At 44.9% G+C, this 27,850-nt stretch overlaps 1 protein-coding gene across 1 annotated transcript in view; it reads right to left on the bottom strand.

The window, feature by feature from the left end:
• KIF26B (kinesin family member 26B) overlaps window positions 1-27,850 on the bottom strand; it is a 304,053-nt gene that overhangs the window by 5,522 nt on the left and 270,681 nt on the right. Inside the window, exons 11-13 of the mRNA XM_075146579.1 lie at window positions 18,320-18,482; window positions 13,758-17,190; window positions 51-253 (exon numbers count right to left, since the gene is read on the bottom strand). Of these exons, the coding sequence (XP_075002680.1) occupies window positions 51-253; window positions 13,758-17,190; window positions 18,320-18,482 (3,799 nt within the window). The remainder of the gene's footprint in view (window positions 1-50; window positions 254-13,757; window positions 17,191-18,319; window positions 18,483-27,850) is intronic.

Here is a 27,850-nt window from a genome sequence, read left to right as displayed (position 1 = left end):
TTACACCCTCCAGGAGGAGGAGGGAGACAAATTACATGGATTTTACTCACCTTGCTGTCCCCACCTCGTCGCCGCTGGAGCCTCTCCACATCATCTATCTCATAGACTTTGATCTCAAAGGGCTCCCCCAGCCCCCTCTGCCCACTTCGCAGGGGCCCATCCACCCAGCGTACCCCGGGGCTGTTGGCAGGCTTCCTTGCTGGGGAAGCGGTATCAAGTGATAAAGCTGGAATAAGCCTCCGTCTCTGTGAACCTGCAAATGCAGAAATTGCCATTTCACCTTAGCACAGTTATTGCCTCTCCTTTCTGCTCCATCTGCAGAGATGTCTACAAACTATATATATTCAGCCTTCTTACTGACAGAAGAAAATGGAGCAAAAACCCAGGGAGTCCATGGAAGTTGGGGTGAGCTGTAGCTGTGGTGTGCTGTACCCACTCACCATGAGTCAGATCCTCACATGTTCTTTGGTGCCTGATTCCAGGATTTGATCCTCAGAGGGCATATGTACCCTAAAGTTTCCAGAGCTTGTGCCTGCTTCCCTTGGCTCAGGTCTCCATGTGTACAGGTATGCCAATGAACGGCCAGAGCAGCAAGCTGGAACTGGTCTAGCTTTGCTTTCCTACCTCTTTACTAGTGTTGGCTCCTACAGCCTAAGGACAAGCATTAGCTAGCCTCTGTACAGACCATCTCCAGGGGAGGTGTGGTTTTGTTTTTTTTTAATCACAGCACAAAAAGCACTTTGATGCCCAAGTTCTTTTACTATGCTCGAGTTGACTGCTAGTATACCACCACCTAGTCCTTTGCATAACACCACGTAGGCTGGCTACAGCAGTAAAAACACTAGAGAGGATAAAACACCTGCAGTAAGTACACCCAAGCTTGGTGGTTGCCACCAGAGTTGCGTTAGCCTTGTCTCTGTTCAGTAGAATATTCTTCTAAAACATTTCCCGTTTTTGCACTTACTGCAGCATTGGTGATGGGCAAGGAAGCAGCAAGAATGATGGGCTGGCAGAAGGGTTAGTCACTGTGTCTGCTTCAATACCAGTGCTCAGGCACACCCGCTCTGCTTTATAATACCAGCACGGCGGATGGAAGCACTGCAATAGCTGAAAATGCACCATGGTTGAAAAAGCCTATGCCATATGGAAAGCATCTGCCACGTGAGTTGCCAAGTCAGGGCCTAAGGTAAAGCAAGGGAGAAAAAGTACGTCACTGGCCTGATAAGTCACTGGCAGTGGTAAGGAGGTTGAGCATATGGTTTGTTGGGAGAAAGAACAGACACACACAGAAAAGAAAAACAACTGGTTACATTTCCTTGCTTGGTTTAGTACAATCGGAGCAATGGCTGGGTTTTTAAAAAAAAAAGTTTTGTAGCTGACAGCTCCTGCTGGGTCTCCCCTAGGAGACAGCAGGAATAGAAGGGATGGGAGAAACCAAAAACAAAAGCTGGAGCCAGCAAGTTTGAATGAAACTATTAACTGACTCTCTTGGCTGCAAGAACAAAACTGATGCCAGTAGGGAAGGGATGCAGAATGATCATGCAGATTTTATTTTAAAAACAAGATAAAATCATTTAGAGGAATCTCCAGCACTACATTTATTGAAACTTGAATGTAAATAGCTTCAACATGTCTGCCAACTTGGTGCTTCAATGAAAGCTAAAAAAAAAAAAACAAAACCAAAAATATCTATTGATTTCCTAGTTTTTGGATTTGCAAGTAACAAAGCATTGTCTAATTTCATTCATGGGGGTCTGTTCCTCTGCTGACGTTGCAAACTATCACATCTTATCCCATTGATTTCTGAGTGCAGCAGTCTGTGCTAGAAACCAGCAGTTAGTAACCAGTAATTAACCTGTAAATGTTAGCTCTAAAATGGATGAGAACGGTCTATCTTGCTGTCTAGCTGGAAAGCCTAGTCTACAGAGCTTTTATTTGAATGCATCTGAGATAACTTTATGCAAGAAAAGGAGAGCACTGCCAAGGCGGATAGACAGGGAGCTCTACAAGGCCCCTTTATACCAAACGGCCTGAAATCTGGACTGCCCATGCTGGGACACTATCATGCTTGTGTTACTACTCAAACTGCAGCCCAGCAAAGGAGCCCATGCTAGAACAAGTGAAGCCTTACAAATGCCAGCAAGTAGGAGTTATTTTAGACCTGTTGTACCACCGACTGGAAGTCGATGTAGCATTCATCTACCTTGAATGCATTTCAGTTAAGCTCTAGATTAAAATGCCTGATGAAGAGAAGAATCAGATCTTGAAAAAAGGAAAAGCAAGACCTGACCCATAACCATAGCTAAAAAGTGACAACAACGAGAGAGAGACAGCTTGGGAAGACCCCATCAAACTGCAATGCTAAGGGTGACTCTTGTCAGCGATGCTAGAGAACGGCAACTAAAATGTGAGGAGCTCCGTACTTGAAGGGAGGTGAGACAGAGTGGTGGACTATTAAATTTTGTTACATGCACGGAGAGATCCTGCAACGGGCTCAGCCCCTCTTGGGAAACGAGCCCTCTACTTGCTTAGATGTGAAGGGCACTGAATACATCCCTAGTGTCACTCAAGACCAAAAGGATTTAGGCATTAAATACTTTTAAAAATACTTTTTAGGCTTTTGGCCATGGTGTCTCACAGGAACAGTCTTTCAAATTTTGACTGAGTGTAAAAGCAATCTCCTTCCTATCTTTGCTGTTTGTCAACTTTTAGAGCCAGGAACATCTACAAGCATCACCTCCTGCATAATGCAGCCGAGTGCTGCTAATTCTTTTTACTTTGTGCCCCGCACTGATGGTCACATTTCCTTTCACACCATGCCTACAGGCTAGCTCTAGCATTTCAACAAAGCAGCTGAGCAGACTGGAAATTCCTTCTGTCCAGCTCTCCCATGCATAGCTGAACTATGACTAAGGTAGTGCCTTTTTCTGTGATGTTTGATTTTCTTCCTTTTTTCTTTCCTCTTTCTTTTTTCCCCACTGTGGCTGTTAACACCACCTTCTTGTGTAATGGGGCACTTTTAAACCATCCCCACTGGAAAAACTGCGTCTCCAACCAGAGCCAAAGTCCAGGTCTGAGACACTCTGGGAATGCAAGTGGATGGCTCCGATTCACCTTGCCACGAGAACACCGTCAGGTTCTTATTTGGAGCAAAGCAAAACAGATGTCACCAGAGTATGAATTACAGGGATGATGGTAAATGTTTTTGCATTTAGTTCCCATTCATATCCATTTGGCTTACTGAGAAACAGAAGCCTGAGGTCTAGAAGGAGGGCTCCAACCTGAGGCTCCGGCTAATAGTGCTTACCCCTCGGTGGAGAGGCAGTGGAGGCTACAGCAGCGGCACGAGATGTGCTAACATGAGCTCATTACGTTTTTCTAGCCAGAGCTCACGCCTGGATAGCCCGTGGGTTATCACAACAAAGCGAGGCTGCCGGCTCTCGGCGCACTGGGGCAATGCGGCAGGGCAGAGCCGCCTGAGGCGGGCAGACTTGCAGCCATCCGCCCAGGGGCTCCTTCGAGACACAGGAGCCGTCTGCGCAGGTCTCCCTGCCCCATCACAGCGGGTCCGTCTGCACGCAAGGCAGAGAAGAAAGATAAAGAGGGATGTCTTTTTATCTGAGCCTTGAATGCTGACTCGAGATGATTCATCTGAGGTTTAGAGCGCTTTGGGGAGAAATGAAATGAAAGACCTCCTGCATCTTTGCAGTGAGGCAAAACCAAATCTAGTTTATTCTAAACATGCACTGATTAATAGGTTATTTATTAGTCCAGGTACAGACAATAACGGTGCCTTTTGACAGGAGACTCCTGCCACTGACCTCCCCATTTAGCCTCTGTTTTTTCTGATGTCACCTTAACTGGGATCAGTAAGGAGATACAGCCAAAGCAGAGCTTCAGGGTGATGTCACAAAGCAGTTGACAGCTTGCTCATCCATATCAACACACAGACACAACAATTAAATTGTTCAAATGAATACAGTTTTCCATTTACATAGCAAATACCCATTTGAAGTCCCAAATTTATTGGTAGCACTTGATGGGGTTAGGATCTCATAAATTTTGACTGTATAATAAATAAAATGCTTTGTAGGAATTATAGCGCACCACTCCTCTACTTCCCCACACACGTCTTACGAAGGCAGCGGGCAGCCCGGGAGCTCAGCAGGAGCAGCTCTCGGCAGGTCCCTCCCGCCTTTGCCCCACCAGCTGGGTCTGGGGGAGCGTGCACCCTGCCCAGCACTTCGGCAAACCAGCTGACCCTCCTGCTGTGTAAATGGGATTCATTCCTCCATTGAAAAAAGAAATTTATACCAAAAATCGATCTGAAAGAAATCCTGTAAGCTGAACCCAGGACAGAATAACGACACTTTCACTTACAACTTTTACATTACATGCTTTACAGCATGTAAAGCAACATGTCATTTGATAAATGTCTTGGAGGATATGTTTTTCACTCGGTTTGAATTTATCCACACTCAGAATAAACCCTCAAACTCAAGCCTAGCTTGAGTATGAATAACCAGACTATGAAATAGCCTTGAAAATGCACAGAATACAAGATTTGCTTTCGCAACTGATCTGTTGCTCTATCTTGAGCTATAGGTTAAAGTTTGGCCAGATTAAAATTAAGATAAAGGGAGTAACACAGCAGTGAAGGTGTGCAGTGTGAAAATAGATCTGACTGAAGAGTGGCACTTAAGCTACAACATATTTCAGCAAAGATAACCCCAGAGAAGCCTTAAGGTATTAGAAACGCAGACGAAGCCGCTAGGTGTGTAAGGGTAACTTTAAGGGTAAAAAGACTTGTTGACTTCAGCAAAATTGCCCAACTGCATAAGGCTGTGTGCTCATAAAAGCATGTGTTGACCAGGCCAGAAACCCGAAGAGGTCTGGTTTTGCTTAAGTACCGTATATTTTGGAGTGTTCCCTTTAGATTGCTTTCCAAGCACACATTCCAGACTGAGCATCTCTTCTGTGAAAAAAATAAAGGCAAAAAGTATAAATGCAAAAACTTCATGAAAAGAAGTGTGATGTATATCTCCTCAAAGCAGGATACATCTGAACTGGATGCAAAACAACTGTTGTCCTAGAAATTTCAAGATGTTTCAAACAGAAAATGAAACTGTAACTTGATATATCATAACTTTGGAAGTTTATAGTGTGTGCTCAAAGGCAGAATGCGGACCCAAAGCTATTCCCCACTGCACTTAATGTTACGGGAGCTAAAATTGCCTTTCTGTCCAGAACCTGTCGTTCAGCATTTTTTTTTTCTCACTGGACAGTCCATCCAAACTCAAGACGATTACAAAAAGCAATCCTGGCTAAGTAGAGCAGTACCCCTAAGCTCCCACCATTCCTTCTGTGACTTCATTTTCAAGAAATACTGTGCTTCCAGTAGCAATAGCATCAACCTCAAATGTAGCATCAAACTGTTTGCTTACTGGGAAAGATTATTTGTCCTGTTCCCCCTGCTGCTCCTCACTGTCTGACAACAGGGCTCCTGCTTTGTTTGAGTTGAAAACACAATGCTGACTTCTCCTCTCATTCCCATTTCCTAATGGGATCTGCCCTCATGGGCAATTGTCCATGACTGAACCAACTCCTCCCCATTCCTTTGACCTCCTTTCTCCTAGTTTATTTTATAGTGCACTTTCCCCAGTGCAGAGCACATTGCTATTCACTCCTCGGATTTTCATACAGTTTGCACAGTTTCCCTCCCGATTACTGAAGACATTGCCAATGCTTTCAAGTGGAAGGCCCCTCTGATGGTGTGGAGACTTCACCAGAAGTATTTAGGGTGCCCATCCTGAGGTCAGTACTCCAAACACCAAAGGATCCAGGCATTTATTGCCAGAAAATCTAAACAGAATTCGCTCATCCTGGCAACTCAGATTACATAGGAAGGACCATGTTGCACTTGAACACCTGGAATGGGAAACTCTGACAGGATCCATCATTCAGAAGAAAATCTTCTATGTCCACCTCACTGTAAAATAATTCAGGCCGTATTCTGTGTTGACTTATACACAATCCTGCTGTTGTGAATCAGTAAGAAGTGGAAGGACACTTGAGGCTGGAAATCACTGCTTGCTGTACATAGGAATAAAGCAACCCTTGTTTATAACCTTCCATCCATACCTATACTAGATATGTTGCTTCTGTACTGGTATAAGGAACATGCTGAGGTACAGCCTACTCCTAATTTTTTTCTACCCGCCCAGTTCATTTCTTAACCTTGCTTCCTCAATTACCGACTCACTTTAAAAGGAGCTTTTCAGGGCAGTTTAGAGCTGGTGAATGAGCACTCTTGAAACCAGATCAGGAAGCAGCCCTCCCACAGCGTGGCAGGTTGACAAGTAATCTGGGAGACGCTCCAGGGAAGATGCTCATCACGGGGGGGTGAGTTTTCAGCACCCACGATGCCTAGCAAAAAACGACAAGAGTCTTTTCTAAATAGTTATCTCTCTTCAGGCTGGATTTTGGTTTAACAGGTATTTGTCAGCATTGTGGCACTATTGAAGGAGCTGGTTATTGTTACTACAGTACTAAATAGCTGCGCCGGTCGCTTGGGCAGCAAAGGCAAAGGCTGGCGGGGGAAGGGGCTTTGCAGCCAGAGCATTAGCTCCAGACAGGACAGTGGTGGAGGCATTCCAGTGAGCTAATTCTGTGGCAGTGTCAGGAGCAGGTTTTATTTACACCCAGCCTAATGGTGTGCGATTCAGTCATGCATGTTACATGGAGCCTTCACCGTGCACAATAGCCTGCTGCCATTTCCTCTACTAAATCATTCCTATGTTCATGTGGCTGAAAGCTCAGTGCTGGCATGCAGTAGTCAAGCGTGTAAAAAATGATTACTCTGATCCCTTTCAACACAGATTTGCTGCATGAAATGGCCTGGCTTTGACCTGGGAAAATCAATGCTGTTGTTTTAATGAACAAAAAAAAAATTGGAGCTGAAGCCCGCACTTCCCCTCCCTCTGCTCCCCCCAGGGCTGTCCAGCCAGCAGTCACATGCATAAAGTGGTCACCTGCATGCAGACAGCTTTTTGCTGTATAATTCTGAACATCCTTTGTCATGGTAAAGGTATAATGCAAGATTTCAATTAGCTACCATCACTTGTAAGCAAGTTAAAGTAGAAACGCTGGAGATGCCCTAAGGCTTTGTGATACAAAGGGCAACTTTCAGATCCCCACACTGTGCCTTAGGCAGTCTAAACATGACCCAAATTCCTTTTCACTTGGATTCAACAAGAAAAGCTCAGACTCTTTTTGTTGGTGTTTTGTTTCATCATTAACATTTTGGCCACATTTCAAAACGTGATGCTTTGCAATATTGTTTGGAGATGGACTTTCATAATTTACAGCCTGTGGATTCAGCCTCTGGCTTTTTCTGCTGCTTTCGTAGGCAGGACTAAGCGCTTCCAGAGAGTGAATTTGTTCAAATATAGAGTTTTCAGGGCTTTCCAGGAAACTCTAAATCTCCATCTTTAAAACCATCCCACCAGTGAAACCCAGAGCACACAAGTAAGAGAGAAAAAGGGACTCTAATTGTAGATAATTATTGTCATGTCTTAACAGTCTGTCTTTTTATTAAAGTGTTTAAAATCATGTAGCAATTTGCTCTGCTTTGGCGGTGAAACAGTACTGTGAAGAAGAGCCGCAAGCAGTCATGAAACTTTACTGCAAAAGCCGTAAAATGCTGCAGCAGGAATCTTTAATTATCTATAGTCAGACAGATTCCCCATGCAAAGAAGATTAAAGCATGTGCACACACACATACACGCACGCCAATCCTATCCTGGCCTGACAAGAGCAGGATCCTGCAAGTGCTGAGATATACAACCGCAACTCAAGGCACAGGTCTAAACTTCAGGGAGTCAGCATTTGGAAACCTTGATTTTCCCCCAGTCTTGTCCAGACTCCGCCTTACTATCAATAGCATCCCTTAGATTTTTGTTTTCTGATGGTCACTGATACTCAACGTTCAGGAAGGCTGAACTGGCCCAGACTGACCCAACTTGAAAGCACTTTACGTGTAAGGACTTTCTCCCCCAAGCCTCACCTCTTCAACAGTCCTCTTCCTTCCCACAGGGGTCACATCCTCCTCCCATGCCCGAGTCCTGGGTCTTTGCCCCTGTGAGCTGGTCCGTGCACGCCAGCCGGCAGGCGGCTGTCCCCACCGGTGCATTACGCTGGCTGCTGCATACCTGCTGCTCTCCCAAGCCTGCTTGGGCCACCGCGCACTTCCCTGAGGGTTTCACCCTGCTGGCACCAGCCCCAGCACCAGTAAAGCTCCAGGCTCAGACTCAGCTCCAAAAAACCTCAACTAGAGAAACTGAAGGAGACACACTCCTTGGCAGAGATCCGTCCCGTCTCGGCAGAGCGCTGCAAGCAGTGATAGACTGCAGCCCTCAGGTCTAACTGGATGTCATATGGGATGGGGACTCTTTTAGGCACCCAATCCTATTCCCACTGGGAACAGGAAAGAGAACAGCCTCAGGAAGGTCCTGTGGTCTCCATGGAAAGCCTCTTCTCAGAGCCCCTCCCGTTCTGCTGTCCCTATGGAAGGTCTCCTTACAGGTCTGGCAGCTCTGAAACATTGTAAGGGGCAGGAACCGGTAAATAACATCTGTGGGAGAGGAGGGCAAAAGGCAGAAATAAGGCATTCATGCACGTTACATGGGAATGCAAACAGGGTCTGGCTGTACTGGGTAAACCTCAATAGAGCCTGGGCTCTTGCTTTGCTGTTAGTTCACAGCGGGCAGGACCTGGAGCTAGCACCAAAGCTGCCTCTCTGAAATCATGTTTTGCATTGAGAATTATTTTAGAGTAATTCCCATGTACACTCAAACTAAACTGGGGAAAAGATGCTAACAACCAAAGCAGAAGAGCAGAAAGCAGGTAGGTAACACTTCTGATCTAAGGAGCCTGCTGTTACTTTTTTCACAACGCCATTATCTAGTTTTATGAGCTGGTAACCAGGGAACACAGAAATTACATGAGTTGCTCAAGGTGATACAGCGAACCAGCAGCACACAAGAGAATAAAACATAGATGTTTCAAGTCCTAATCTGCCACCCTGCCTGCCTCCCTCTCATACCTGTTGTGTTCCCAGGATACAAATATGGCTTTGGTAAAACGGAGTTCAGCTGGAATGCATTTCCTGATCACATACAGGAGTACGTATTATAAAAGCATCCTTATCATTGCCTTTCCGTGGAGCAGCACGGGGGCATTGCACTTGAAATTTCTGAGGAATTAAAAAATAATATATAATTGGTGCTAGCGATGACTGTACAAACTATGCCCTAACACTTCAGCACCCTGCTCAGGAGAGCACTGCCTACCCAAGAGCGCGGAGACTAGAGCCAGAGCCAGAAATATGGCGGAGATGCCAAATGTTTCTTACAGGGGAAAGGCTAATGGAGTGAGCAAGGAAATCGCAGAAAACATAGTTGCACAGACGCTTGCGGGCAGACAGGGAGGAAGGCCTGCCACAAAAAGAAAGTAACAAATGACGCCCCCCCCACTCCACTGCTCAGCAAGGGCAGGGGAGGATGTGCGGCCAAGTCAGTTGAGGTTGGGGGTAGGAGTCAAGGGTGCCTGCAGTTTAACCCTGGATCTGGCTCTCACTTAGTTGTAGGCATTGGGCAGGTCAGTAAAGCTCTCTGCCTTCATTTCTCCATCTGTAAAATGGGGTCTGGAATAATACTTACACCACAGGGTGGATTAAAGAGCAGCTGTACAAAGCTTTGAAATGTACATCCATAGATCAGGGCTAAATAGCTCTGTTTCTGCCATAAGCAGTCACTTTGGGGCAATATATGCTGACATGATGTTATAGGACTAATGTTAAATGCTAGAAAGATGGGAATGTTTATTAAATGGATAGGTTAGCTTCAGGGGAAAGGCTTATGTGCTTCATGATGTAAACACATGATTTTTCAATAGGTTCCAGAATGCAAGAGGCAAATTTTTTTTTATTATTTTCTTTTAATTTTATACACACAATACTGGGCTGTCTGTGACACGTACAGGTACCCAGGCAGAGCCCAAAATTTAACCTAAGGCTAACATTGAAGGATATGAACTAGTTTTATCTTTCAAAAGCTGTCAATGTAGGTCTGATGCTTCATGTATGACATCCAGGGCAGGAGCACCTACACATACAAATAATGCACTTAAGAGCATCGAAAGACAAGATCTTAATCTCAAGAAAAAAATGATGTCTCTCCAATGTGTCAGAACTTCAAAAGTAATTGTGAGATCTGACAGGGCTGCTGGTGATTCTCTTAAAGACTCTTTATAGCTCCTCTTACAGGGGCCTTGGGCTGATTCATGTTGATCGTGTCTGACAGCTAGCATTTCTGTTAATAATAATCATAAATAAAGTGGACAAGGTTGCCTGACCTGAAATGAGCATATCTATAGTGCCATATCCATTACAGCACAGTGGATCTGTGACCGCAAATCAGGAAAGGTCCAATGCTCTTGACACTACGTATTAAAATAATATCTGTCTTTTAAGAGCTCAGAACCTTTGTCTGCTATCTTTTTCATTAAAAAGTGTTCCTTAAGAGAGAATATTCACACTAGAACTATAGACCTATAGAAAGGAGATATTACGGAGGATGAAAGATTGCAAACCTTTTCATTCTTTTTGTTTATTATGCAATAAAAATATATTTGTGAACAGCTCTATTCTCCCTTATATCTCAGCTCCTCCTTCATGTTCTCCTGCATTGAAGTCATAATCCTGGTTTTATGCCATCATAAATCTGCTGACATGTGAAAAATTATACTATTATCAAACACATCAAAACAGAATTATAATTTCACTGCTGCAGGACCAAATGCAAACAGGAGCTGGGTTATAAGAAAGCGAAGCCTTATTAATTTCTGGGCAGTGGTTTGCTGCTAGAGATATGGAAGGTAGTAAAGATTATTTTTTTTTTTTAATTTGCATAAAACCCCTGGTTGTACTTATACACAAATACAAGTACAACTCATTCAAAACAATACAGGAATTACTTGCAGATATAGGGAATCACGCTCAAAAGTATCAGAAATAACACACTTGGAATCTCTCCACGTCAGGTGACAGGCTGAATTAAGGGAGAAGCTTTGCAAAGTATTGTGAGGGAGGTCAACGTGCCAGGCTATGCTGAGCTCACCAGGGCAGGCAACTTCCAGGGACACAGGCCCTCTGCTGAAAACCCTCCACCTCAGAGATTCAGGTCCAGCAACGGGTAGATATCTGCAGTGTTGCTGACCAGGGAGAGAAGAACTAAACTACACAAAAAGTTAGAATAAAAAGATTAATCTGTCGGCCAGCGAAAAAGCTGTATTTGGTGAAAAACACAGGTTAGATGTTACACAGCAGTAAAAAAGCAGCAAAGCTTAGATTCTCCATGTTTCCCACCAAGGAAAGGTTCCTGCTCCCCCTCTCACTCTCTGCCTTTGCCTATCTGCACAGCATGACAAACCAGTGTCACTGCTCTGCCAGGTAGGCCAAGGCTGGCTAGACCATGGACAAGCCTCTTCTCTCCAGATGTGTCTTCCTGACTGCTACAAGAGCAACCAGAAACCTGAGTCTCAAACACTCCTCTCTTCTTAACTCCCTTTTCACAGCCACTGACACAATGTTCAGTCCTACACAGGGGTTATCAAAAGCCGAAGTTGTAAGCCAAAATATAACCCTGATATAAAGTACAACCCACAGATCTGAAGCTCTTCTGTAATTACAACACAAAGACAATGTTTTCCTCGCACGTATCTCCAGCCTTGTCTAGCCTCCAATGTGCCATCTAAGCAGAGAGAAGTGAAATGAAACAACGGGTTTTATGAGCATCAGAGTAAATAGATCCTGGTCTCCTACTGATTTAGGTTTGGGATGAACTCTGAGCCTAAAGAATCCACAGGCTCTGCCTGAAGCTCTTCTCAGAGTATTTTTTTACAGTATATCTCCCAGGGAAGGGGGTGTGTGTTCTGTAGTGTCTAATAAGGACAAATCTACATTGCAATTTTCTCTCTGTTCCCTCATCTGCACAGCTGCCTGTTTTCACAGAACTTGATAATTTTTTTCATCTAAATGTCCTCTGGAAAAAGTCCGTATCATATGGGCAGCTTCTCCACAAGATACAATCCAGTCGACAGTATACACCCAGAAATGCAATCTCTGCAGACAGCTTTGTTTTCCTTTTCCACAACATACAAATCATCCTTCTTTTTCTTGCCAGTTACCATTAAAAAGTTTGTATTTGAAAGGAGCTATTAAAGGAACAGCTCCTCAGAAAGAGGAAAATCAATTTATTGCCACGTAAACTGAAGGGATAGGAAAGAGGTTTTCTCATAGGATGCAAAGTTAACTTCAGAAAGATTATTTCATCACTTGGTCTATGCTTGCACTGTGTAGAGTGATCACTTTCAGATGCATCCTCTGAACAGGTACAATCAGCCATGCACTTACGGATATGGTTTTAATAGTGGTATCTATTGTATTCACATCTGTTCTGCACATGTTCTTCCTACTACCACAATCAAGAGCATAAAGAAAGGAAGAGTTATGCATTACTCAGTTAGGTCACTGCAAATGAATCCCAGAGGTGAGTATCCCAGCAAGTGGGAATGGCTGGTGAATTAGTAACTCTATGGGAATAACACATTTTGGACAGCCAGCGCTACTGCTGGATAAGTAGCCACTGATATTTCACATACCTGTGCACACCAGTTCCAATGCCAATGTGCATTTTTTTCAAAAGTAAGTTAGGCAGGACTCGCACTTCAGATTGGGAAAACAGTGCCCAGGAAAAAGGTGAGGTGACCAGCTGATGGATGCTCTTCATCCCTGTCCTGCAATTTTCTGAAAGTCGTTCTGGTGGTAAGGTGTACGAGTTGCAACTGCACAGAGTCTTGGTATGACCCACGAAGCTCTTGCCATCTAATTAAAAAGTCCTGACGTAGTGTGAAAACTACTGGGGATTATATCTGAACAAAGATGAAGTCTTTCTGATCCTTTCTATGATCACTAAAAAGGTTTCAGGTTTGCAAGTGCTTCAGTGCAGTAGTTCCCATATATTATTATTAATATAATTTATTATTTGTTATCAATAAATTACTGGGAAAAGAAGGACGCATAACTCCAAAGTTAAAAAACAAGAGTCTCAGAGGCAGGATAACATCTTTCAAGGGGCATGGGCACAACTTTGTTCCACCTTCTAGGTGGGAAGAAGGAACTCAGTGGTGGTTTCAGCTTGAATCTTTGGGCATGCAGAGCACATAAGGAGCAAAAGATACTGCTATTCAGCAAGACTCTGGTCTTGTGCTGGTGAAACACATGCATACCAAGAGGGGAGTCTGTGCCCAAAGTACTTAAGCATAACAGTTACATTTCACCGCCTCACAAAGGCATCTTTCTGGAATCAAATCAGAAGAATATTTGTATAAATAAATACTTGAATGTGGCTGCCATTGGCAATACTAACCAGTTTCAGGGATAAATGTTCTTCTGTTCATGTGAAGTAAACCTAAGTGAAATAGGTGAGGGGGAGACTCCACTGCAAAGGCAACGCAACCACACAGGATTTGTGCATGTTGCAAAATGAAGAAACTCGGAGCCTATGACGTTCGCCCTCGCTTCTCTGCTAAGAGATGTAGCTGGTACTGAATTAGCTCACCTGTAGGGCTAGCCCCCCCACCATGTACTAGTTATCTGCTTTGGTCTGCATCCCTCTTTCACACCACCGCAAGCTTACCTGCATTTGATCGTTTCTTTGGATTTTTGAGACTTCGGCACCTGCCGCTTGCAGAGCTGCTGTTCTCGCTCATGGAGTCTTGTGCTGAAGAGGCACTCCCCGTCGCCTCGCTGTCCCTCATCATGCTCTCGTAGCCACTGCTCCCCCCACTGTGGTAGAAGAGGGCTGTCTTCCCCATGGCGGGGGGCAGCTCCCCGCTCAGGACACTGCTGTTGTCGCTCCCGTGACCACTGCTGCAGCGGTGAGGTTTCCGAGGAGGGGTGATCTTGCTGTAAGGTGAAGGCAGCATGTGAACAGCTGGCTTCTCATCTCCGGGAAGGCCCCCGTGCTCGTCTGCCTCTGAGCTTCCCCGAGGCTGTAAGACTCTAGCACTGGCGCTCCCTTGGAGTAGCTCCGAAATCCGCCCGTTGACAGCCCGAAGGGGCAATTTGGAAGCAAGGCTGGAGCCCCGGTTTCTGCTGAGGGACTGCGTTGACCAGGACATGTTCTTCCCACTTGGAGGCAAACTAGAGCTCTGCCCTACAGACTGAGGCAGAGACTTGGTCGAGAAGCTGAGCGTTTTGGTGGCAGAGGCAGACAGGCTGCGGGCCTTGGGACTCGCTAGCAGGAGCTTGCTGACTGCAGAGATCTTCGACTGGCTGGCTTTCGGGGAGGCACCTGCGGACTGGGAGAGGCCCGAGTTGGTGGGTGAGGACATGACACTGCGGCTGAGGCTCCTTCCAGCCCTAGGCATGGTGGTGTCTTTGCCAGGGCTCATTTTGGAGCTCACAGAGGACAGGCTTTCTGCTCTTTCCAGCGACAAACACTCATAGTGGCTTCCTGTGGACCTCCCGAGGGAGTTGGTCCTGCTGGCGAGCTGCTCCAGTTTGGCACTGAAGAGCTTGCTGCTGCTGTTGTTGACACTGCTGTCAATGGCAGGGCCCTTCTGTTTGGCATTCAGCTCCTCAGGGAAGCTGGCCAGGAAGGACCCGGGCTGGCTGGAGGGACTGCTCGTGGTGCTGCTGGCTGCGCTGTGCTGGGGGCTGGCTCTGTTCTTCTGATCCAAGCTTGACTTTCTCACCGGTGGCAGAGGAGGAGTCCCTTTGGGACGAGTGAGGACACAGTGTTTGGGAGAGGCCATTTTCTTGTCAAGGCTAGCCTTAGAAAACTGGGGGAGGGCAGAAGAGCTGACTCCGCTGGTGTCAGTGGCAGTAGGATGGAGGTGACTGTCAGGCTCCTCCAGCTTGCCTGCCTTCAGCAGCCCTCGAGGGAGGCTGCCATTCTTCAAGCCGTCACTGGAATGAACAGGGCTTTGGGTTGCAGAGCCAGATGCTGCCACCTCACACCCATCCACAATCCTCTTTAGACTGTCAGATCCTGGGGAGATAGAGGTGTCCCCGCTGCTGCTGCTAAACCTGTCCACTGAGGACTGCTTTGTGCTGTGCTCAGGCTTGGCTGAAACTGCAGCCATGTCAGGCCTTGGCCCATCACTGCTCCCAGAGCTGTCCTTTTTTACATCTTCTTCTCTCTTCAGCCAAGGGTCTTCAAATTTGATATCCTTCTTAGCACTGGATTCTTTCCCGTCATGGGGATGAGCAACCTTTGGGTCTGCAGTTACTGCCGGTACAGCGTCATCAGTGTCTTGTGCTTTGAAGGGATTAACGGCAATACATGGATACACAGTAATGTTTGTCTTCATTGGGATGTAGCCTTCACAGCTGCTGAGGCTTGCGGTGTTTTTGATTGTGACTGTAGTTTTCCCTAGAGCTGATATTTTACAGCCTTTGATGGGTGGCACTTTGCCGAAAGCTTCCTCCCCCATTTCCGACAGTATAAGCATGTTGTCAGTCACTGGCTTCTGTTTGTCACTTACACAAATCATGCTGGCACTTTGTATGGTGCTTGCAAACTCGGAGACAGGGGGTTCTGCCATTGCTTCCCCATGCCCATAGCATGCCTGGGCTATGAAGCTGTGGCACGACTGTTCACCATCACTCCCTGTGCTCATTTCACTCAACCATGAGCTGATGGATGAGCGCCTGCTGCCATCATCCTGGGATTTGTCATCCAGGCCCAACTTTGGAAGTGGAAGGAACTGTGTGATGCTGACTTCAGACACAGGAGCTGCACTGGAGTAACATTCAAGATCTTCAGATATGCTGCTGATAATACTGACTGGCCTAGACCCAGAGGCCAAAGCCTGCACAGAGCAGTCACTGTTAAAACTGATGATACTGGTTGGGCGCCCATTGTCAAGGACCCCACTAATGGTTAGCTCTTCTACAAGGGTGAACACCAGCTCATCCTCTCCATTCAGCTCTAATGGCTGCTGCACAGTCACCATGGTGGTGCTCAGAATCTCCTTCTTGGATTCTGGAGAAATGCTTTGTTGCTGATCTTCATCAAGAACGGTCTCTTCAAACTCCCCATTGCTGGAGGACACCGACTTCTTCATGATCTGAGGGCTCATGCCTACAGGTGGGGTCCGGATTTCTGGCTGCAATAAAGATTCACTAGGTGTCACCCCAGTATCCTTACTCAGGGGAGCTGGTGGGGGAGTGGAGCTGGGTAGGACTCCTTTCTGTGTATAGACCTTGCACCTCTGGGAAGGAGAAGTTGGTGGCTTGTACTCGGATGTCTTCGAGAGGCTCGCAATGCCAAGCCGGGGCGAACCCATTGGCCGAGGTTTGCCTTCCACAAATCCACAGGTGTTGAGACCTTCTCTGCTGCTCTGCAAGCTGGTGCTGTGTGCTAACTGACAAGAGCTAAGCTCTTTACTAGAACTGCCTGTTACACTCCTGGGAGAAGAGGGAGTTGAAACATTAGTAAGAGCTCCAGAAGGAACAGGGGAGTGATTTCTCTTAGTTTTGCTGGGTGTTGCATTTATATTTTCCTTGGCTTCTCTATCAGGATGCTGACATTCTGGCATCGTATCTTCCTTATCTGACTCTGGTAAGTGGGTAAGCTCTGCCAGCTGGCTTGAGACAGAGCACTTAGACATCTGGTCTGAGCTAAATTGAGCAGGCATCTCTTCAAAGGGAAATTTGTCGGTCTCTTCACTGCCATCTATGCAATCCAGCCTCTCCTGGAGCTCTGCAAAGGTGTTGCACTTCAGGCAGTCTCTTTCAGATGTGCTGGGCCCTGATTCACTAACTTCCTCCAACCTGCCCTCGTTTTTGGTCTTTTGCAGAGCAGGAACTATGGGAACAAAGTCAGGGGGACCCTCATTATCTGTCAGTTCCTTATCAGAAAGGGCAGTGCCATTCGGGCCAACATAAATCACGGTGTCACACGACTGCTCACTGCTGGACGAATAATCAGGATCACTTGATAAATGCAAAATAGGGAAGTCTGGGTCAACAGTGTTTCTAGAATGGAAAGGCCTCAGCTGGGTTGGCCTCCGCATCCTGCCCTCCTCACAAGAGCTCTCTCCTCCAGAAGAACTCGATGTGTACTGCAATATGAGAGAGAGACCATGACATTTCAGCATTGCAAACAGCTCCTTGCACAAAGTGCATACGCAAAAAGGTCACAGTCACATCTAAACTGGGAAATCTCTAAACTAAGGCACAGAGCTCTGAAGCTTTTTATCCACAGTCCTACAACAAACACACAACAGTGTTCAATGGAGAAGCCAATGCCCCCACTGTGTCGCCCACTCGAAATCATGAGACTTCCAAAAAAAACTACTGAACAAATGGATTAGGATTCCTCCCTTAATTGAGCCAGGCCAAAGAAATCAGATATTTGGCAAAGGCTTTGCTGATTTTGCGTGTGTGTGTGTGTGTGAAGAGGACACAAATAAGGCACAAAAAATAAAGACAATCCCTGTTTGGTCATACTACCAGTGTGTGGAATTATATAACATGCACTTAGAGGTCTCTTGAGACACACCGCTGTGATGGTGTGTGGACTGAATCCCTTCACTTGTCTCTCTTCAATCCATTGACAAAAAAGGTTTTGTCAATCCATAGGCTGTCAATTTAAATGAAACGCATAAAATTCACTCATTGTGCCCAATTCACACCATAAGCTGTACAGAAGGAACCAGGACTTTAAAACACGAAAGTGGATACAGCCCATCCTCACTCTACTTCTTGGAAAATCTATCACCCATATTTAGAAGCAGTGGGAATAAAAGGGGCATCAATGCTGGCAATGGACACACTGCTTTGCATTAATTTTGCTCCTCCTCTCTCCGAGAAGCATCTAATTCTTCATTAATCCCAATTTCCTTTAACTCTACAGCAGTTTCATTCCTTATTATTTCATTAGCAGTAAGAGCATAACTGAAAATAAATGCTCTCTGACAGCTATATCATTAAATGAGGCCAGCTTACAAACCTGCTATAGCAGATATGTCTCAACTCACTCCTCTGTATCTGAAGCTGAAGCGTTTACCCGCCCCTAGTCTCTGCGATGTGCTCTAAGCCACTTGCCTAGGACAGGGTACATACAACCCCATACACTTTGGAGTTGATTACTGATTTTGTTTCATGCTGCTTTACCCCATCAAGGATCCTTTAGGGACCTTCTTCCTCCCTCCTCCACCATTACCAGAAGGGAGTTATATATTGTCTTACCTTAGTTTTCTTTTTCTTCATCCTGAGGACCCTTGATGCAATCTGGATGGTGGACAGCGTCTCAGCATAGTTCCCCGCAGCGGCTGAAATGTGAGCTATCATTGTAGTGCGGCAGTTCATATTCCCCAAGGACTCCCGAAGCAACATGGTGAGCTTGCTGTCTCTGCAAAATAAAATGAATTAAGGCTACATTAGCGAGCAAGGTTTCACTTTGACCATCGTGATGTGACTTGGGTCTCAGCAAGATTTTTTCTCCTCTTTTTAATGGAATCCTAATTAGTTTCCTTCCTCAGGTTTGCACTATGTTGTGTCTGCAGCTGAGCATGCTGAAAGACCCTGGACTACAGTTTAAACTTCTCTCCTCTTCCCAGTTCCCCCTTTCTGTCTTCTTCTGGCCTTAGTCCTTCTGCACTGTTACCACTGCCAATACAGAGATGCAGACCAGCATTGGAGACTAACTGGTAAGGAGCTGCTGCAGCAAACATCAAACTGCTGCCCTTTTCCAGTTCACAGTGTGCAAGCAAACTCTGGCCCCGCTCTGGAGGACAAGAGGGTAGTGGATTAGATTAGAGGACCCAAATTTTTTTTTTGCCTTCAAGGGCACTGGGTAACTCAATAATAATAATAGTTAAATCACTGAAATTAATTTGGATGATGCTGGTGAAATACAAAACAATCAAGCCTTAAGACTTCGCACAATTGTTCTTTCATATTAGATCTTTTCTTCCACTGAGGCAGAAATCGAATTTTCTGTTCTTGCCATTTACTCTATTGTTCAGCATAGGATAGCTTTTGAAATGCTGATGCCTTATTGTGGCACTGTCTGTGACTTGACTAAGAATATGAATTTTAACAGCATAATAATGCATATATAACGCTTCTGTGGTGATCATCTAATCCTGTAGTCAGAAATGCTCGATATAATTTTTAAAGAAAGCTTTAGCTACAAGGTGTACAGGTCAACTGGATGGTTAGTTGGGAAATGGCATCCTCTTGAAGAGAGCCTCTCCTACACTAAAGGTTGTGGATGATAGTTACATATGGCTGAAAGCAAAAACAGCAACAGCCTGGCATTTACCTATTGCTAAAGGAATTGCTTTCACTATTGTAATGATAGCAATACCTTCAGTGGCTGGTGATCAGATTTTTGGGGCTCACTGTTCAATATCTGCTAATGACCTATGGTGCATGTGTGCCCTTGGTCATCCACTTAACAGTTCCAGCTCACCAGAGTTCTGCATAAAGCTGCAACTTCTGGGAACTGAAGCTATGCCTACTGGATGGGATTGACAGACAAACACCACAATTCTTGAATCTCTCTTTTTGATTGAGTAAACAACAGCATTTAGGATGCATATTTTGATGCATCTAGCAATAAGTCTGGGGAGTTCATAAATTGTGCTTCTCCTGAGATTTCCAGTACTTGCGATTTCAGCTAGGCTAGCAATACTGAAAGTAAAACATTTTTTGTTTCAGGATTTCTGCTTCCATCTGCTCCAGACACATTGAAGACAGTCTGGTGTCTTTAAGCAGCAAACAAACATCCACAAAGACTGTACTGAGACAGCCTCACTCATTTCACTTGTGACCTAAGGCTGCTTTGAATCCACAGATCCAGAGTTAATAGGCTGCTGTATCTCAGGTTAGTGGCCCTCCTTTCCATCAAGAAATAATTAAGATGTCAAATTTTGTACATCAGTTACTGCCACTCGGAAATTATTAACATCTGCACAGAAATCAATAACAAGCCTTTCATTTGCTAGTGCTTCTATCATAGGAAAACATGAGACGACAGGGGAAAGGGCAAAAGAATACATTCTGAACATGTCGGTCTCCTGAGAATACATAACCCATGCAGCCAGCATCAGCACACTGTGGCGTGGCTCTCCTAGAGGTATATGCATTATGAATATAAAATAATCTGTGCCATCTGCCTTGTACTGAAATACACACTTGCAAGAAGAATGACAATACATATAATTCAAATGATCCTCTGACATATATCAGATAGGAACTAAAGGGCAGGTTTGTTTAGGATTAAAGCCTGAAACCTAGCAGCAAAAAAGCCCAGCCAACACTGATTTCTAATTTCAGAGTTTGTTCATTCAGCATAGTCTGCATCTTGACCATCAACTTCACTTTGCACCCAGACAAAATAACTAGCCTCATGTCACTACTGTACACTGAAAAATAAAATAAAGAGGAAGAAATTTGCTAAACAGATTTTTGTCAATTCTGGACACTATCATAAGACAAGTTCACTGATCTCTCACAATAGCACCTACCAACTTCTAAAGGAAAGAAAGAAAATCAAAGAGAACATAATAACAGAAAAATGTGGCTTAATTTTTAACTCACCCTATCCTCATCAAGTAAAATATTGGTAAAATATTTTGGCTGTCTCACTGAAATTTGCTTGACAGACAGTGTGAGACACAAAGTAGATGCTTTGTTCTTCTGAATGCTGACATGGCATTTCTGCCTGAAAAAAAAGAAAGGCTCTGAATTGTTTCATTAGGTGATTCATGAGCTGGTACTTGCAAAAGCAAAATTTCCTATGAAAGCAGAAGTTTTACAAAGAGAAGGTCTGCACTTCTGCACTGGGAGAGCTTTGAGAAGGAAGACCTTTGTTGATCTTCTGGCTGTGCAAACTAAACGAAGACACAGGAAATTTTGAAGAAGCTCACAGAAGGGCTGCTGCTCCTGGGTGCATGTTGCTCATTGTGTTAAGCAGAAGCTGGCTTGCAGATTTCTCACAGCAGCATAGTGAAAAGCACCGATGTCTTTATAGCAAATGGGAGATCTTCAGGAATGCTAATGGTCCATTTCTGTTCTGCTCCAAGAGCAATAAAATGATATGCCAGAGCAGCACGATGACCCCATTTTATATACCTGCCTTGATTTTAAATATATTTCTATTTAAATATATTTCTATCCCATCCACTAATGTTTTTATAGTTTAGGAAATTTACCATAACCCATCATGAATGTGGGGATATAATACACAGAGAACAATGAAAGTGGGGTCAGGATACCACACTTCAGACTCCAAAGCCTGTATAACAGTAAGTCAATTCTGCAGCCTTTTCAGTGCTTAAAAGTTACCTTATTTTTCTAACTGCATCACTTCATCTAATAAAATACATTACCCTTACTTGTAAACCTTTTCTTAGATCTTAGCCTAACTCCTTAGATCATCATGGCTACGGCAAAATACCACTAAATAATATTCATACATCCCACACAGGTAAAACCCCAAAATAAAGTATGCAAAGCTCTATCTCTGGAAAAGTCCAGAGACAGGAGCCCTGGGGGCAGGAAACTAAATTCAGATGTCTCTAGGAAGTATGTCAGCAGGTGGGATACAGAGGATCCAGAAAGGAATAACTGTGCAGTTTGCCAGGCAGAAAGCTCCAGTTCATTCCATGGTGTAGCAGCCATTCACATGGAGAGGAGCGCTCTCTTCTCCATGCTGCTCCCTTATCTCCTCTGTATTTCTACCCTCTCACATTACAGCAGCTACTCGAGGACTTATAGTGCTATTTTCTGAATCTCTCAATAGTTACCATAAGGAACCCTAGCAGGTATTAAACATCCCCGAAAGAGAGATGTGGTAGTGCTGCAGTGAGCACAGTATTCTCTATTTCTTCTTTTCTGAGACGTCACCATGCAAACTGGGATCAGTGTAAATTAGTTCTTTCACTTGCTCAGTAAGAAGGAAAAATGTACATCTTCATGCTCCTCTTATACATATATGTATTTTCCTTCCTCATGAATGATTAATTATACTCAGATTCAAACAATACAGAATCTTACATTGAAGAATGAAGTACTCAAGATCATGATACATTTCCTTGGAAATTGCATAAATCCCACTTGCCTATGTACATTAAGTCAAAGCCCTTAATTTCATGACTGGATACTACTTTTCCACTAGACCCCTGCCTCAATCACTGCACAGGATAAACAGTGCTCACTGAACAAGAAGTTATTCAGTCTTTCATTTAATCCTTGCCTTTTAATGTGTGGACTTGTGCCTTATCTACTGCTGGGACTATACAAACTCAGCTCTGAATCCAGAATGACTGATTTCTTCAAAGGTTCTTTTTTTTTTTTTCCTGTGGAGCTCATCAATGCAGTATCTGATGAATGCCTCTGAGGTGACGTATATAATCCTCTGGTAATACCTGCAGCATTGAAGACTTCACTAAGTATAGGTGTTTGATGTGAAACACTGATCTTTCAGAGTACTGAGCATTATATAGTCTTTTATATTCAGAGTACAGCTAACTTTGACTTCTCTTGCAGAGGAAATGGGGAAGCTGGTTCTTAGTCTGGGTACCCAGAAACCCAGGAACATACAATTAATAGCCCATCTAAAAATTTTAGGAACGTGTTGGCAGAGCCAGTTCTGAAGGTGGTACCAGCTCCCTTCAGAATATCTCCCTCTTTTCCACAGCCCTCGGCCCCATTTTCCATATGCCTTCCAACTTCTGCTACAAATTAAGGAAGGAATTTATTGACAATGACGACATCACTGTACAGTCCTGATTCATCTCTAAAGCAGGTCCTTTGTCTGCCTTGAAAAAGATGATAACTGAGGGGCGGGGGGTGGAATCGTGCAAAGACAACACAATATATAGCCCATGAGGCCAAAGTAAGTTTGCCAGGACAACCTTAATTTTGACATTTCCTGCCCCTGTAGTGATTGATTTCACAATCTGAATGCTCTTATTATACCTACTTTGTGTAATTTCATGTGGATTTGTGTTTACACTTCAATGAGACATCAGCAAGCCTGGAATCTTCCTATGTATTAAAAAGCCTCAGCTGCTGAACTAGCTGACTAGCTGGCAGCAGCAGCCGGCTGCCACCTTTTGTATGGACAAGCAGTAGTGAAGGAGGACATGACTCTCAATTTACCATGAGGTTTTGCTAGTATTTGCTGCCTGTAGAAAAACAGTGAGACTCAGGAGCATCACAAATCTTTCCTGTGCTGTAGGAGAGCTGTGCTCTCATGTGTTCACATCCTTTTTGCCATACTCTTCTCTCATCAGACAATCCTGTTTTCCTCTATCAGTGTCTATCCTGGGCTTTCCTCATCCAACCTTCTTAGTCATTCTCATTCCCATACCATGATCCTCATCCCCAGCTCCTCACCTAAACAGCCCAGCAGAGCTCCATTTCATCCTGCTGTTGTCTAACAGCCACACCAGACTTTGCCAGCCTCCAGCATCACTGCTAAACACTCTCCCAGCACTAATCTCCTCTTTCCTCACCTCTTGCTCCCACTAACGTCCTCCACTGTCACTGCCCGACCTCCAAGGCCACTCTCCCCACTCGAGTCCCCCCACCTGCTCACTGATACTCAGCAGAGGAACCCCGTAATCTGACATAATTTGGCATGGCTGACTGCATCATGCTGCCCAGGTGAGACACAGGCCAGGGTGAGGGCACACAGCATGGGCAGTGCCTTCCTGGATATTCCTCTGTCAGGTCCTTTAGCTTTATGAGAATCCGTGCGAGCAATGTGTTTGAAGTGAGCTACACAGAAAAGAGGCAAATGGTAATTGCTTTTGTTTAGGGCTGCAAAATAGAATTCATGAATAGAAAATGAAGCAATAAGAATAAATATTATGCTCAGGAAATTTGCAGGAGTTTTCGTTGCCCAGCATCTCACTCCCTGTATGGGAGAGGCAAACGCAGGACTGTTCCACCAAAGGAGGGAATACTGGAGAGGAAGATCCAGCTAAAGTCTTGGAATAATGATTTTTCTGTGGAATTATTTAACCAATTATATTATATGCTTTGTTTGGGTTTTTTTTCCCCCCACCTTAATAACAAATATTTTCTTTGTCTTCCCTTTCCTCTCACCCTATTGCTATGAGGATTTTGGCTATTCAGTTACAACAGCAGCACCATCAGGAATAGAAATAATAACACTCCACAAGGGATACAATACAGTATTATAACTAAGCTTTAGGACGTGCAATGGTGTGTGTTTGTGCTCTCTATTAATCACATACCTTAGTGTCTTCCCAGGCACTTGGCCAAAAGGAGAAAGTTGTCAACTCCCTCAAGGTGTTATTGTTACAGGATCAGATGATGTATGCCCTGAGGTGTCTTGTAATCTAATTATTTATAGAGGTATGTCAAAGGAAAAATCTCAGTAACTATGGCAGTTATTTTTGATCATGAAGTCTTAACTCTGCTCCCTTGTGCCGATGCACTGCTTTATTCATAGTAATAAATGCTTGCATAACAAGGGAACCACATAAATACTCCATTTGGTTTTGGCTCTTATTGCATGGAAATAATCTCTACAGAAGACAGTTTACAGCTTAAAAGGCACAAACCCAATAGCGGATGTTACAGGTGTGTAACAGCTGAGTTCATGATGAACTTAGCTTAGCTATGTCTTTCCTTTCTGTTAATAATTTTGATAGAGGGAGAGAGGAAATGGGAGCAATGTGTGTAGGCACAGGCAAAACGAGGCCAGGTGGAGTGATAAAGCCCTCAGTGGTTCAGCCATGTAAGCCTGGCTTTGTTAGCAGAACGAGGCGAGGCAGTTGAAGAAAGATGGGTAACGTGTTGGACCTTTAACCCGGGGAATCCTTCACCTGGTGAAATGAGGCATTGGGGAAATAATGAACTCGTTCCAGGTGGAAGCTGAATAGCCTTAAAGGGAAAATTAAGCAAAGTGGAAATCTCCACTGCCACTGTAGTTAGTTATCTTATATGAAGTACACTAGAACAACCCAGCAAGCTGTGCTCACTGCATGGGGGGAAGGGGGAGCCAGCTGAAAGGGCTACAGTGAGGGGATACTGTGCTCAGGTTCACGTACTGGGAAAATCACAATCACATCTGGAAGGGATGTGACGCTGCGGCAGTCAAGAGCAGGAGAAAAGTGTTGTTGCAGCCAAGTATGGGATAACAGGGACTTTTATTTGAACTCTAGTATTACAAAATGTATATAAAATGTAGGGGGTTCCCCCCTATAATTCTTGACTTTTAAGAGCATAACTATGCAAATTTCATATTGCAGAACAATCCTTGTGCCTGTGACAATACATGAGCATGTGGCAGATGCACAAAATAGCATCTTTTGTTTTTTTTCACCAAAGACAGAAAAGAAAATTAATGACAGGAGGACAGAGTGCCAACAGTTGCAGCTACTCTGACTCCTTGAAACAGACTGTCCCTCTCACCATAAAAAGGGCTCATTCAAGAGCTGTAGCTTTTGTATAAAAGTTGCTCCCAAAGCTGATGAAATTTCAACAGTCTACAAAACAGCCAAGGAGTATGTTATCCAAAAATGACATAAAACGCCCCATTCTTTGGAGGTCCTGCTGACCGATCTTACCAATTCAAGCTTATCTGTAGTAAAACTGTCTCACAATAAAGCAGTTGCTATCACACACCAGCTTCACTTTTACCTACTTATTAAAGAGCATGTGGTTTCTGACACTGCCAGCCCAGGTCTGAGCTGCGTGCTGCTACACCACCCCTAGGGAAGCACACAGAAAGATGGCCCCTCCATCTTCTCATTTCTGCCTGGTGCCACCAGTGAAGCTAAAGCAGCACGGGCATCTTTAAATAATTCAACCAATGAAAGAAAAAAGTTCCTCGCAGTCTTTGTCCCAGCTACATGAATTTACGTGGTTTTGTTCAGGTGCACTTCACACTTTGGCAACATCAAACTGAAGACATAAACCCTTATTTACAGGTCAACGTGTTACTCAAATGAGAACTCAGAGATCCAGATGTACTTTAAAGTCACGACAACAGCAAGTGTTGGGGTGGGAGGGAGGAGGTGGTTGGGAGGGCAGCTCTGCTGGAGACCAGTGACAGTTTCAGAGAGAGGACTGCACTGAAAATGGACAAAATGATCCCTCTCCCCTTTGTACTCCAACTCGCAGCAGAGAGCCAAACATCATTCACAAGCAACCATTAAAACCACACAAACAAAGCTCAAAGATAATCAAGAGGAAAAGGATCCTAGTTGTCTGTCTCATTACAGTGCCAACTCCTAATAAATTCTAGCTGAAAAACAGAAGCTCAATTAATCCGGGGAGCTAATTAGGCTCAGCAACTATATATTGGAGTTAAAGCCAGATTCTCCAAAACCAGCAATGCCACTGATTAAGAAAACCTGCGCAGTAAATAGACTGATTTACAGGAGAAAAAAAATCCCCACCGTTAAAACCAATAATGATCCAGATTTTAAATAATTTAAGGACTCTGCATGTGGCCAGGCTCTGTGCTAACTCCTACCAAGGTACACTCACAAAGGGAAGGAAAAAGCCTTCCCTCTCCCCATACCCCTCCTTGTTTGGCTCCCTTACTTGGAAGCATTATGGCAACCACAAGTTTGGCTCAGCTTATCTCTATGAAGCCATTTGGTTGCTTTATATGAGAAGGCAACAGTCGTATCTGCTGCTGAATAGCAACCAGAGCAGCTTAGGAGCCTGCCTGCCTCTCCTCCAGGCTGCCTGCGCCCTGGCAGCACAGCGGGAGCGCTGGGAAGGGAAGGAGTGGAGAGGGGCTGGCCAGCGCCTGTGCCTATAGGGCAGTGATAGGGGAAAACACATAGCAAGGAAGAAGCATGAGGAAACATCCCCTGACAATCTGCTGAGGACACGTTCTGGAAACCACCTTCAAACCAGCCCCTCTGGTGGTTAATAGTGGCACGAGCACAGCAAAGAGACACCCAGCGAGGGCATTTCCAACACCCCTCCATCAGCCTGAAGAGCAGGATCTGCTCCCGTTGCTCGGTGTCTTTGCTTGCAGCGCTGCTGCCCCCAGCTCCCACCGCCTTCACAGGGTCAAGCAGTAGTTTGCAGGATTGGGCCTTTGGGACAGGCTGCTATTTTTGAGCACGGCTGATTAAAGCGAGGCTCTCCACTCTGCATTCAAGAGGCTAAGCAAAGGCATTGTTTTTCAGAAGGCTTCAGCTCCCTGCAGCTCAGCTGCTGCCAGTGTCATCAGCTGGGGTCACGTGCTGAAGAGCCACCGTTGGTGACAGCCCCTGCAGAGAGGGCAGGGCAGCGGCCACCTCAACTCCCCTTTCAGCGCAAACAAGCACCTGCCTACGAGACTGGCACGACTCCTGTGTTACACACATCCCAAGCAGCTAGGTGACCATTTCGGCTGCCTCCCTGGTGCGTACAGCATGGCGATTTGGAGGGGGGACAGAAAGGCTGCTCGCTGCCGCACCGAGCGCTCCCATGCTGCCCGGCTGGAGGCAGCCCGCTGCTGCATGTGCAGCGGCACCCGTGAGCCCGAGCAGCAAGCAACAGCGCTTTGCCCTTTGCTTGCAAGGAGTGTTATGATTCATGTGTACCGAGAGTGGAATAGCAGGGTTATTTCCTCAAATGAAAATTAACTTCAAATGTTTGTAATTGATCCATGAATATTCATGATCTTTTGGGAGGGTTTCATAATTACTTCATTCTGGTTAGGCTCATTTGATCTGCAGCAGCAACAGCAGTAGTTTACACTCCTTCATCAAGATGCCAACGATTTGGCAG

Source organism: Calonectris borealis, chromosome 3 (assembly GCF_964195595.1).
Source record: "Calonectris borealis chromosome 3, bCalBor7.hap1.2, whole genome shotgun sequence".
In the NCBI taxonomy this organism is placed as follows: domain Eukaryota; kingdom Metazoa; phylum Chordata; class Aves; order Procellariiformes; family Procellariidae; genus Calonectris; species Calonectris borealis.
The sequence above is the reverse complement of the archived record's forward strand: the minus strand, read 5'-3'. Positions and strand labels throughout refer to the sequence as shown.